The sequence below is a fragment of the Populus nigra genome, chromosome 6, assembly GCF_951802175.1.
Source record: "Populus nigra chromosome 6, ddPopNigr1.1, whole genome shotgun sequence".
Classification (NCBI taxonomy): domain Eukaryota; kingdom Viridiplantae; phylum Streptophyta; class Magnoliopsida; order Malpighiales; family Salicaceae; genus Populus; species Populus nigra.
Genome location: NC_084857.1, coordinates 21606317 through 21620185, shown reverse-complemented (window position 1 = coordinate 21620185; position 13869 = coordinate 21606317). Strand labels below are relative to the sequence as shown.

Below are 13869 nucleotides of genomic sequence, written 5' to 3'. Positions count from 1 at the left end.
ACCGGAGCAACGAGAACCAGTGAAAATAAGAAGAAACAGGGGAGACTGTCCGGCCAACAAGTAACCCTTTTCCCCCCATCGTGCCCCTGAGGCCAGCGTTCACCAACGTCTCCTCAGACGTGAGAGGTTTCTTCTCCGCCCGAGCTGAATCGCCAATCGTGGGCATCGTCTCCCTCAGCCTTGCCAGGTAAGTTCTTCAGCTTTCTTTCCTTTGTAAATTAATTACCATGTTACTGTTGCATGCATGCGTGAGTGATTCACGCATGCATGCAATAGTGGCCAGCCGGGTCACTGGTCCAAACCAGTGACCCAACCTTTTTTTTTTGAGACCATGCTACATAAATAACAAATAAAAAAAATATTTATGCATAAATAAAAATAATATAAATTTTTTGGTTTATTCACTGACGCCAGAGTCAGGAATAAAAATACCAGTTTAAATTTATATTATTTTTATTCGTTGTATTTTATTTTATTTAGCTAGAAAAATAAAAAAAATATGTGCATGCGTAAAAATAAATTTATTTTTATTTATTCATCGGTGCTAGAGTAAGGAATAAAAAATATTGATCTAATTTTATTTTCGTAGCTATGAATTTTTACCAACGCCAGAGTCAGGAATTATTCGAGCTCGAATATTCACTGGCGCCAGAGTCAGGAATATTATAAACAAATCATCATAGCATAAACTAATAAATATTTAGCAATTTAAGACAAAACCAACAATGCAGTCTGCCTTAGGCAGAACGTTTAAGGGGTGATAATATCTTCCCTTTTTACGTAACCAATCCCGAGCCATAGAATCTCTGTTGACCAGTTAGGGTTCCTAGTGACCATAATACTAGGTGGCGACTCCTTAAACAAGACCTTTTTCTCCTAAAAGAACAAGATGCCAGAAATCTGTTCTTTCCATGTAAATATTTTTTAGGGCCGCCGCGATGTCGGGTGCGACAGGGCTCAATACATGTTTGACAAATAGTTGTGATTGTGAATTAAAATCAATAGGCAAATCAAACATCATAAGTTATATCTAGGAATAAGTGTGTACACACGTAGATTCCATGAGATTTCTCCATAAACATAATGAATTGCCCAATACAAGTGTTATTAAAAAAATGTAGGACACTAGTTTGTGTACGTCAACATATGAACATTGTCAGTAAAAAAAATATGAAAATTTGGCCCGACCTGAATCTAGTTTGTGTATGTAAAAATATGTCGATTTTAATAAAATTTTAATATTTGTTAATATTAATATAAATTGATTAATTGACCAATCAGACATAAGAAATAAAAAATTTGGGGCAACCTTTACTTTTTATTAATATCAAACCTATTTTGTCAGATGCCTTTCCTATATGCGGATTGCAATAAAATTGAAAGAATTTTATATCGAAAATAACCAAGCCCAATATATATATAGGACCTAAAAACCCACTAAAATAGGCAAGAAAAAAAATAGCATGTACGTACAAAATTAAATTTTTGAGATCTTACCTAACAATTTAAACTTTTAAGTTGAGATGATTTTTTGATTTTGTATTAGAATCTTGTTGACCAAGCGGTCACAAGTTCGAATCTCACCACCCTTATTCCATTTAATAGAAGTTAAGTATAAAAAAATATAAGATTATGCAAGTTTGAAGCCCATACAATTTTCAATTGATTGTAAGAACCAGATGATTTTCTAGTGACAATATCAAGCAACAAACGAGGTGTGTGTGTGTGTGGAGACAACATGAAAATTAAGGAAAAGCCAAAGCTAAAAAGCTTCTTATTTATTTAAGTTTTATTTATGCCCACCACATGATAGTAGGCAGTCGAGATCCTTCATACAGGATTGCAGTAGATAATAGTTCTGGTTCAAACATGATAATAGGCAATCGACTTCCCTCAATATCATTCTGACACCATTTTATTCTCGATTTTTGGTGCTCTCTATTCATCTGGTTCAAACATAACAAGAAGAGGGCCGGCACCGGGAACCAAGTTCTTGTCACCGTTGACGCCAACTGGGACGCATGAGCATTCACAGAAGGGTTCGGAAATTGGACAAAAAGAAAGCTGGTAAAAACTATTATCACCTTCAGACTTGGTGATCATAAACCGATTCAATCGATCAACACCTCCTGTGGTCACAATGAATCCTTTTGCTGTTGTACTGAATCGGATTTTCCACATGGGTGTCACGCCTGCCATTGCGCACATGGCAATTGGCCCTGCAAAGTTCACATTTAGATGAGTTCCTTCGCGGATGACACTATCGGTGGATTGTATAACTGGTGAAAATGTTATTGGGAGGCTCTCGTTCAATGTGGAAAGTATAACATCTGAATTGCATAAGACCTGGCCATTGATAGTGACTGCAAGAGTTGTTGTATTGTCAGTCGAGGGGGCTACAATTAAATAACGAGCACCAGCTTGCACCTCATGACCGAAGACATCGAGCACTGCTGCAGCATCTTTGGCATGAACGGCCTCAGGAAATGAAGTTCCTATGAAGGCAAAGAGAAGGAACGAGAGCCCAAGAACTTCAGTGATCTTCATATTTGTTGAATATGAGTATTCGTTATCTCAATATTGTGTCTTGTTGATCTTGTGTTGAAACAACGCATGGAGAGCATATATTTATATGGAGCAAGCATATGGATTATTTGTTAGAATTAATTTAAAAAATCCACAAAAATATAAATTATAGTGTTTTACTCGTGCTGATTTCCGACAAAACTAGAAATTATAGCCCTCTGGCGACGAGTTGTCGTATAGGTTTTGAGCTCTTGCCTCTTGCTTACTTGATTTATCCCACAAAAGTGTTTTACATCAATGAACTTAAAATTTTAAATATCTTAAATTTAAATAAATAAACTATACTTTTTTGAAACGACTATCATTGTATTCATTTATCGTGTAATAATTGGTGAACTTGACAACTTGAAAATAAACACCATGTATAAAATTGAACAAAACCCACACAAATAGTCTACTCTATGGATAACTTCAATTAAAACTACTTATTAAATCTTTGAAATCAAATTCAAGTTGTCAAGCTAAAATGAGATTACATGTCCAAGTATTCTAAAAACGTTTTGGTCAATTTCTTTGCACTAGACACTTCGGGAGACTTGATTAATCAATAATCTAGGTTAGTTTGCTTCAATAACTGTTTTAATCCTAAAGCTTTGTTTTTACACCGTAATATATTTTAACCAAATCATGATTATTAAGTGATAATCATTGACGTTGGAAGCTTGATTATGATTCGTTGAATGATTCCCATCATGTCTATGCCTTTGTTTTAGTTGTATCTGGTCAGATTTGAAATTCACATTGCTGTGTTTACTTGGCATGTTCTTCTTGTTCTTGAGTTTTCTAGCTTTTGATTTGTTTTTGACAAACAAAAAACTTGTGTTTTTATGTTTTTTTGCAAGTTTAATCTGTTTTGAGTTTTGGTTTGTTTTTTCGGGTCAAACTAGTGATCTTCAGATCGATTTATGGTCGAATTAAAGATTTCAAGTCAACCTGATTTGGTCAAATTCAAGTTAGATGTGCAAGGCCCTGTTTGGGTTTTCAACCTTTTTTATTAAGGAATTTTTAGCTTAAAGGTGTGTTTAGAAAACACGTCCTTAAGTTTATTTTGGTAGTTTTATATAAATAAAAAAAAGGGTTTTGCCAAATAAATCATCTAAAAAATAATATTTGTTTTTAAAAAAATAAAAGAAGTTTCTTAGTATATAGCCAAAAATCCTCAAAAAATATTTGAGCATTTTTATAATAAAAAAATTCAATACTTTAGCATGTTTTAAAAACTATTACATGGATTTCACAACAAGTTTGTAAAATTCCAAAGGATTTTGGTCTTAATTTAAAAAAAAATTAAAAACTTATTTGAGGCAAAAAAAAAACATATATTATTCACTTTTGATATAAAGGATAAAAAAACCTACAAAAGAGTTAATACCAAAAATATTATTAGATATAGTAATTTACCTATTACTCACCTTTAATATAAGGATAAAAAATCTGTATGAGGTCAGTATCAAAAATATTATTGGTAGCAATACAATTCATTCATTTCTAATATAAGATAAAAAACTGCAAGGAATTTAATCTGAAATATTATTTGGGAATGACGCGACAACCAAAAACAAGATTTTTCAGTTTTCCCTTGAAAAAAGCCTCAACAATAATTGATGATATTTCACCTTACTAAATGAAGTTCCTGACATAGAAAATTAGGATCCGTTTATTGTAGTAGACTTGTCATAGCAAGTCAGTAGAGATAGACTTCATCAAACCATAACAAACAAATCAAAAATGATGCAGCTTACCTCAGGTATAACATGTTAGGGGTGTTAATATATTCTCTTTACGCAACGAGTCCCTTACCTAGAATTTCTAAAAAAAAACTATTGATCAATGCAGCTAAAATATGAGCAATAATCACAAATTTGTCAATCTATAACACAACAAATATAAACTTATTTCTTAAATCAATGTAAAACATCAAGCTAAAAAATATTACCACCCCTATCTAAGACCCTAAACTCCGACCTTCACAAAAAGATCAGCTTTCACCTACCAATACCAATCATAACCACGTTTTGAATCTGTGAAGATATACTTTGAAAGATTTCCTTGATAGCTTCAGTATGAACCCCTAAGAAGATCCTTCATTAAATTTGGAGAGGTTAAGGACTTGTTCATTTCTCGCAAAAGGAACCGAGTGGGAGAAGGTTTGTGGACATCAAAATATGTCGATTTTAATAAATTTCCGATATTTGTTAAAATTGATTAATTGACCAATATATCAATAGGACCTAAAAACCTATTAAAATTTGCAAAAAACAATAGCCATGAAAACTGACATTTGGTTCCGAACATTTAGATCAAGCAACAAACGAAGTATAAATATGGAAACGCCATGAAAAAAAACCAAGGAAAAGCCAAAGCTAAAAAGCTTCTTATTTATTTTAGTTTTATTTATGCCTAACACATGATAGTAGTCAATCGAACTCCGTCATACTGGATTGCAGCAGATAATATTACTGATCAATATCATTCTGACACCATTTTAGGTGCTCTCTATGCATCTGGTTCAAACATCACAAGAACAGGGTCGACATTGGGAGCCAAGTGCTTGTCACTGTTGACGCCTACTGGGACCAATGAGCATTCACAGAAGGGTTCGGATATTGGACAAAAAGAAAGCTGATAAAAACTATTATCACCTTCATACTTGGTGATCTTAAACCGATTCAATCTATCAACACCTCCTGTGGTCACAACGAATCCTTCCGATTCAATCATCCCAATAGTGTTTTACTCGTGCTGACCTTCGACAAAACTACAAATTATAGTCCTTTAGCAAAGAGTTGTCGTATAGGTTTTGAGCTCTTGCGTCTTGCTTGATTTATCCAAAAAAAGTGTTTTACTCGTGCTTTATAGGTTATATAATTGATCCTATCAATTAGCTTAAAATTTAAATCTTTTAAATATAAATAAATATACTATATTCTTTTGAGATGACAGTTGTTTTAATCATTAATAGTGTAATAATTGGTGAGCTTGACAACTCGAAAATAAACAAAATAGTCTACTCTATAAATAACTTCAATTAAAACTACTAATTAACCTTACAAATAAAATTCAAGATAAAATTCAAGTTGTGAAGCCCATAATCGGTCCTAGTATAAAATGATGATTTTTTAATAATTGTTTTAAAAAAATATTCCTATTTTCTTGCACTAAAAACTATTTTATAAATTGTCAAAAAAATGATATCTAAAAATTTATTGATTTGATAGAAGTTTAGTGATCTTCATTGTTGAGATCAGTATTAATTAGTTGTCCTAATATTTTGTCTTCTAGTTCATGTGTTGAAAGAGTGCACGCATTTGTAGATGTTCGACAAAACTACAAATTATAGTCCTGCGGCAAAGAGTTGTCGTTTAGGTTTTGAGCTTTTGGACCACTTTATTTACTCGTGCTTAATAGTTAATAAGATTCCATCAATTAAATTATTTCTCATCTTATTTTAAGATAGGTACTGCCATATATATTCACTACAATTATTTTGTCCCACTAACTTTTTAAAATGATTAATGTAATGTTTTAAAAACAACTCATATTTTATTGATGAGTTGATAGAATGCACAAAGAGCATAGATTTGAGTACCTGGTGTGCATTGAAAGAATAACACATTTTGTCTACATTTGCTGTATATTAATCTCCCTGCAAATACTTAAATTAAAAGTGACACACAAAACACAATAACAACAGTCCACATAAAAATTATAAAATAAATATTTCTTTATACATAATTTCATCCACAAATATTAGATTATAAAAAATTGCATTACACTTTTATGTTTTAATAGTTAGTTAGAATTATCTTCTTATTCTTCAATTGAATCATCATTAGCTCCATTGCAATCTTCAACTTTGATAACATTGTTATCATCATCTTCATCGATTTGTGCTTGTCCGCTGGATATTAGAACAACAAATAACTCCTTAGCATCAACATCAACAAGACTATTATTGAAGATGTGAAAATTTGAATTTTTTTTCTAAATCAATTGATAAACCAACTCGATATGGTTCAACCAACTCATTAATTTAAAAGACATCATCTCCCACACTTGTTTCTTCGTTTCATCTTGAAACACGACCCTTGGGTTTTATTTTTAAAACAGATAACCAATCAACTCTTGAATGATCATTTCTAAAGGAAGGGGTGTATGTGTAATAAATTTACTGGCATTGCTTGACAATAACAAAGACATCATTTACGTTGCGGAGTCTAGTTTTTTAGTTAATTTTGACTAGACCATAGTGGAAATCTACTATGATTTCTCTATTAGTGGTGTCATACCAATAGCATTTGAATAAAAAAACACTCTATTATACTTGCTATGATATTGCAATTCAACGACCCCTTCTAATTTACCATCATACTCAATTTCAAACTCACTACAAGTCGATCCTTTAACACAAACACTATTGTTATCCCGAACCAGACTGTTAGGACCGAGTATGACTGTATATAAAAACATGAACTCTGGTCTCATACACATCTCTGGTGGCAAGTTGTAAACCGTGAGTATAACTGCCCAACAAGAATAAGGAGCAGCAAATGACCCGAATAGGTTGAATTCATTGTACACAACCCAAGATGCACATTCTTTGATTCAGTTGAAAAATCAATCAATAATTTTAAAATGGGCTTGTTAGTAGCTGAAAATGTTGAAAAAAAAATTTTAAGTTTTGAATTCTTTTAGGAAGACACTGAAAATATTGAAAATAAATCACATATGTCAAGAACATCTTTTTTGGATTATTTTTTTGTTGTATTTTGCAATTGTTTTGGTTTTCAAAAAAATAAAAAATGTGGTTATGACATTCTCATTAGTTCACCTTCTAGTTCATGTGTTGAACGAGTGCAAAGATTTGGAATATTTGATACATTTCCTTAAGCGTGCTCATCTTGTTCAACAAAACTACAAATTATTGTCCTATGGCAAAGAGTTTTTGTATAGGTTAAAAGCTTCGGGACCATTTTGCTTAGTTAGCCATCCCACAAAACTTGTTTTAATCGTGCTGATCAACTAGGTTAAAAGCTTCGGGGCCACTTGGCGGACGTGAATAACGATGTGACAGAATGCGTGTTTGCCAAATGGTTGTGATTGTGAATTGTGAATAAAAGCATATAGACACATATTCCGTAATTTTTCTTCATGAATTGCCCATTGCAATCATTAGTAAGAAAAATATAGTATAATATTAGAAAATAATATAAATTATATCTTGAAACCTCACCTAACAATTTAAGCTATTGGGTTGAAATGGTTCTTTGACATGGTATCAGAGCCTTGATAACCAAGCGGTCATGAGTTCGAATCTCACCATTCCTATTTATTTGATAAAAAAATTAAGCACAATTTAATGTGGGCTTGTGCAAGTTTCAAGTTCAAATGACTTTCACTTAAGGGAGTGTGTTAGAAAATAATGTAAATCATATCTTGGAACCTCACCTAACAGCTTAAACTATTGGGTTGAGATGGTTCTTTGACAGACAGCTCATTTCTACCATATATATTCACACCTTATTATTGTCATACCAAACTTAAAAAGATTGAGAACCATAGAACCCATAAAATTATCCTGTAAAAATCCTACAGCTCACTATATGTAACCGGTACGGTGATTATTGTTGTTACTCTTTTGTTTTTAGCCTCACATAAACAAAAAAAAAAGGAGAAAAGAGAAAATACAAAAAAAAATATATGTTGGAAGAATATCAAAAAATTTACCAATAAGAAGAGTATATTTAAATACCGAGAGAATTGCTAAAGATTGGTCGAGGAGGACCAAGCATGTAAAATTAAAAAATTTAACAGTGTATTTTTGATTGATGAAGGCCCTATTGACAAAGAAAATTCAACTTGAGGAGAGAAATTTAAAATTAGATGTTTAAGGGCTCAATTAGATTTTTTTCAAGGTTTAATTGAATTTATTGAGGGCTTAGTTGCAAGAAAAATTGATTTGTTAATCAATCTACACTTTAATTGAAAGAAATTAAAGTCTATGGGTTGAATTGAAATTTTTAAGAGTTAATTTAATCATATCAGGGGCTTAATTGCATAAATATGAAAGTTTGATAAGCAATTAGGGACTTGATTGAAGAAATAAAAACCAAGGACCAAGTTAGAAAAGGCATATGAATGTAGGAGCTGAAATTGACAAAATCATGAGCCAAATTGAATAGATGGGAAGTGTGTTGGTCAATTGAGGGTCAAAATATAAAATTTCAGAACCAGAGACCAAAATGAAAGAGGGGTCAACCCAACCCATAATGGGTTATATTTTTACACTGTAAGATACAAACCCGGTATTAAAACACCTGACTTTCTCCAAAATATTTCAAAACTTTTAAATTAGTTTTCCTTAAAAAAAAATGTTTTGTTATATATGGCCAAATCCTAAAAAATTTCCAAGCATATCTTCATGGAAAAAAAATCACATCTTTCTTATGTTTTAAAATGCAAAATGGATATTGTAACTAGCTTATGATTATCTATTAGGGTTTGACTAAAATGTCAAAAACCCTTTTCCAATCTTTTTTTTTAGGGTTTAGATGTAGATTTGAATAATCTGTTGGGTGTAAGACTACACGATATGGTACACTCTCAGGTATTAAAGATACAAAATGCAAAATAAATGTGATGTTAAAATTAAGACTTTAGAATGATTAGGATTCAATTTAATAAGGTAGAGACTCTCTTACAAAGTGAGATCTACCTCGAACCATAAACGAGACCAACAAATAGAAACTTGACCTAGAAAAACAATCAAACAATAATGTAGCTTACTTTAGGTAGGGTGTACTAGGGTGATACGTCTTTCCTTTGCATAAATAGTCTCTTACCTAGACTTTCGCAGACCATAGGTTCCTAGTAATCATAATACTAGGTTGTGACTCCTGAACTTTAATCATAATTTTATGATTGAACCCAAACCCATTTCTTTTCCCAACAACAATCTTTTGGCAATTTCTTGGGCGTTTTGGTATGTTCTTCTCAACTAATATATATTTTTTATTTCTTCCAACATTTCTTTTATTTTTTTATATTTTCTATTTTTTGTTTATGCGGGGCCCCAAAAATGGATAAAAGAGGAATAATTTTTTCTATCCATTTTGTTTAATATCGGTTTGTATTTTTATACCGTAAAGATACAATTCTGGTATTAAAATACATGGTTTTCGTTGAAACAAAAAAAAATTGTTTCATGCATACGACCAAGTCTCTCAAAGCTAAAAAAAAAATCACATTGTATTTTCATACAACAAATAAAACTTCAAAAAATATTTTTTAGCATGCATTTTGGCTTTAACAACCAGTTTATTAAAGACACGAGAACTTAGCCAATATTTCAAAAAATCCAAAAAAATATATTTTGTTTTGTTTTAGTATCAGGGATTACGAATTTATACGTAAAACATATTCCTGATATTCAAAAGGTAGTTCTTTTGCTGACATTAGAATGACTAGGTTTTAATCGATAAGATAACGATCTCCTTATCGAAGAGGACTTTTTTTAAACCGTAGACATACCAACAATTAGAAATACGATGAAGCCTTAGCATAAATCAGAAAATAAAACAATGTAGCTTAGCTTAGGTAGGGCGTAGTTGGGGTGCTAATACCTTCCCTTTACGCAACCAGTCCTCATACCCGATCTCTGAGACTAGTTAAGGTTCCTAATGACCAAAATACTAGGTGGCGACTCCCATTGCATTTTTCCATTGATAAAAGACAAGAATTCCTTGTCTTCTCATATTTGCCAGACAAATACAATATACATACCTGAAGGTGGACGGTCATTGTGACGCTGCATACGTGCGACAGAATGGTGACTCCACTGGGGACCTTGTGGACTAAACATTGTTTTGTCTGATTTTTGTGTGTGGTTTTGTGGGTTTATTGTTAATATGTGTCGCACCCTCACGAGCGAGCGCGGCGTCGCGGCGATCCCCGATTGGTTTCGGGGTCTTTTGTTTTATTGTGAATAAGGGAGTCGCCACCTAGTATTTGGTCACTAGGAACCCTAACTGGTCTTTCAGAGATTCTAAGGTAAGGGACTGGTTGCGTAAAGGGAAGGTATTAGCACCCCTAGTACGCCCTACCTAAGGTAAGCTGCTTGGTGTTTGGTTTGCTTTATAATTGCTATAGTGTTGGTGTTTTCTAATCCCATCAGTTTTTCTAGGTTTGATTCAAACTAAATTTATTAAGATAGAAATCCAAGGAAGTTCCATGTGCTTTAAAAGCTCATTTTCCCCTTAGTTTTTCAAGAGTTTGCGACTCGTAAATCGCAAGGAGGAAAGACAAAAAAATTAGAAATCTAAGGAAATTTAGAGTGCTTTAAAAAACCTATTTTTTTTCTTAGTGTTTTATACTCTCACGGCTCGTAAACCTGGAGTAAAAAATTTAAATGTCCTCGATTATAATCAAGGCTTCTTTCAAGAATATGTGTGGATTTATTATTCCTAGAAAATTATTTTGGATATTTACCACTTCGGGTCTCTTTATCCAAATATTAACAGTGAATAATAACAAATTATTCCCAATAATATTTTGGATATTCGTCCTTTAAGGATTTCTTTATCCAAACATTAACGGTGAATAATAACAAGTTATTCCCAATAATATTTTGGATATTCATCCCTTTGGGATTTCTTTATCCATACATTAACGGTGAATGATAGATGAATTCCCCCAAAATAAGATTTTTGTATTTTTTTTGGAATATTGGCCAATACCCTTTGGAGTTTTACAAACATGTTGTAAAATCCAGAAATGCAAGAAAATAATTTTTGTTGTGTTTAAGAAATCCATGCGAAAACACATTTTCAAAACTTCAAGTATTTTTTTTGTATATAAAAAAAAATATTCAAAACATGTTAGGGTATTGGCCGTATGCAACACGCAAAAATATTGTTTTATATTTTTTTGTCAAAACGCAAGCATCACAAAAAAGAAAAAAAAAAGCCATACACATCCATTCCAAAATTTGCAAAAGGCCCAAAACACTGATATATATAAAAAAATAAATTTCCCAAAGCCAAACTTTACTCACACAAGATTCAGTCCGTCCATTTAAACCCAAATCCTATAACTAAAAAAAAATAACAAGTCTGTATGCACAAGAAGACCACAATTCTGAAAACCAAAACCTATAACGGTAACCATGACTCAACACCCATCCTTTTTCCGATCTTTAATACTGCCACACTCGTTAGTCTCATGCAAAAGGAAACGACTTGAGCAACACCTTTGTACTGAAGCAAATACAGAACTACAAACACAAACCAACGGCCAGCTAGCTCTTTTTTCAGAAAAAAACAATCAAAATGAAAACATGAACCAAAAGTCTGCTAAAAGACCGCCTTGACTCTAAAGGGACTTCCCTCGTGTTTCACTTTCTAGATAGAGCTTTGTTTAGGAGCCAAACTCAAACTATGCAACATCCTAAGGCAAAGAGACACTCGGACAAAGAAAGGGAAAGATAATGAAAGCCTTTAAAGCTCACGGTTCCTCACGGCAAGAGAATAAGAAAAGAAACGTAACTTTAACATGAACAAAAAAATCTAAACTCCAAGCCATGCATGAACCGTGGGCAAGCAATGTCCTCTTGTCCAACCAGAAACAAATATCCAGAGCAAAAGGAAGGAACAGGTTTGGAACAGAAAAAAAAAACAACAGATGTCAAGTTTGAATATAGCAAGGAAGAAAAAAAAACTGGAAAACTAACCTGCATATCTTACTTGTCTGAATGCAGAAGATGAAGTTCAGATAGATGGAAAAGCCTCTGCCTTTCGGCCTCGTTTTTCTGTGTCTCTCAACTCAGCCTTATACGGGTTCTCTCGGTTTTTCTTCACTCTTTCTTTGCGTCTCTCTTTGCTTTCTCTTCGCTGTGTTTTCGGCCTCTTCTCTCTGTTTTTTTTTTTACTTTCTCTCCTCACTCTGTTTTCTTTTCAAAGTCAGGGGGTGGCTGCTTCCTTTTTAAAAGATCAGCCCGCAGCCGCTCCTCTAGAGAGGGTTTATATATAGTCTAGAATATCTCTATTTAGGAAAGATTTAATGCATTAATTCTAGGACGTAAATCCCTACTGATTTGCAGTAAAAAAAAACGCAAAAGGAAGCTGCAATATTCTGATTTTGTGCTGATGCTTTACGTCTGATTTCTTTCCAGTTTTAGAGGAAGGTGTGGCTATTTTCTTTCCTTCCATAGGGTCAGCTGCTCCCTTTCAAATGAGGGAAGGAAAAAACGTGGTTGCAGCTCCAAAATTCAGGCATGATGATAAAGGAAAAACAGCAGGAATTTGCAGCGAAAAAAAGGAAAGAAATCAGCTGGAGGGTGCAGCTGCAAGGTCCTATTTTCCTTATTCGGTGTGGTAAAAATCCTGTCATTTATGATGATCCAACCCCCCTCTCCAGCTTTCAATGTCCTTCTTCAATTCAATCCCTCAATTTAGCACATTTCGATTCAGTCCTTGGCCCAAAAAAAATCCTTCGAATCAGTCCCGCGAACTTGGGCAAAAATCCTTCTTGCGGTCAGGAATCCCTGCTTTCACACTAGATATTCAAACGGGAATATCTTGAGCTTCTGATATTGAAATCAAGCGATTCAAAAGCCTAAATTTATCTACGTGTCTAGGACTACAACTTTGATGAAGGAGTAGAGGTGAGATAAAATCGTTTTATAGAACAGAAACTAGCAGTAATCTAGTTGGTCAAAAGGGATTTCCAGGTCTGACTCAAAAACTGATGAATGCCAAGAATCCTGATATGACTGAGAGTATAAACTAAGAACAAAAATCACAAAGACTAAGCCAAAAATAGAATTTTTTTAGTGCAGACTCGGGTCAATATCCTTCTCGCGGCAGAATTCTCTACCTTCACATTAGATATTCAAACAGGAATATCTTGAGCTTTTGATATCGAAATCAAGCGATTCAAAAACCAAAATCATCTACGTGTCTAGGACTACAATTTTGATGAAGGAGTCGAGGTGAGATAAAATCGTTTTATAGAACAGAAACTGGCAGTAATCTAGTTGGTCAAAAGGGATTTCCAGGTCTGACTCAAAAACCGACGAATGCCAAGAATCCTGATATGACTGAGAGTATGAACTAAGAACAAAAATCACAAAAACTAAGCCAAAAATAGAATTTTTTTAGTGCAGACTCGGGTCAATATCCTTCTCGCGGCAGAATTCTCTCCCTTCACGTTAGATATTCAAACAGGAATATCTTGAGCTTCTGATATCGAAATCAAGCGATTCAAAAGCCAAAATCATCTACGCGT

General features: G+C 33.3%; 1 protein-coding gene across 1 annotated transcript; it reads right to left on the bottom strand.

The window, feature by feature from the left end:
• Positions 1 to 1745: 1745 nt before the first annotated feature.
• Positions 1746 to 2621, bottom strand: LOC133695679 (wound-responsive protein GWIN3-like). The gene has a single exon (XM_062117603.1). It carries the CDS (start codon positions 2545 to 2547, stop codon positions 1939 to 1941), a length of 609 nt encoding a protein of 202 aa, XP_061973587.1. The 5' UTR covers positions 2548 to 2621; the 3' UTR covers positions 1746 to 1938.
• Positions 2622 to 13869: the final 11248 nt, after the last annotated feature.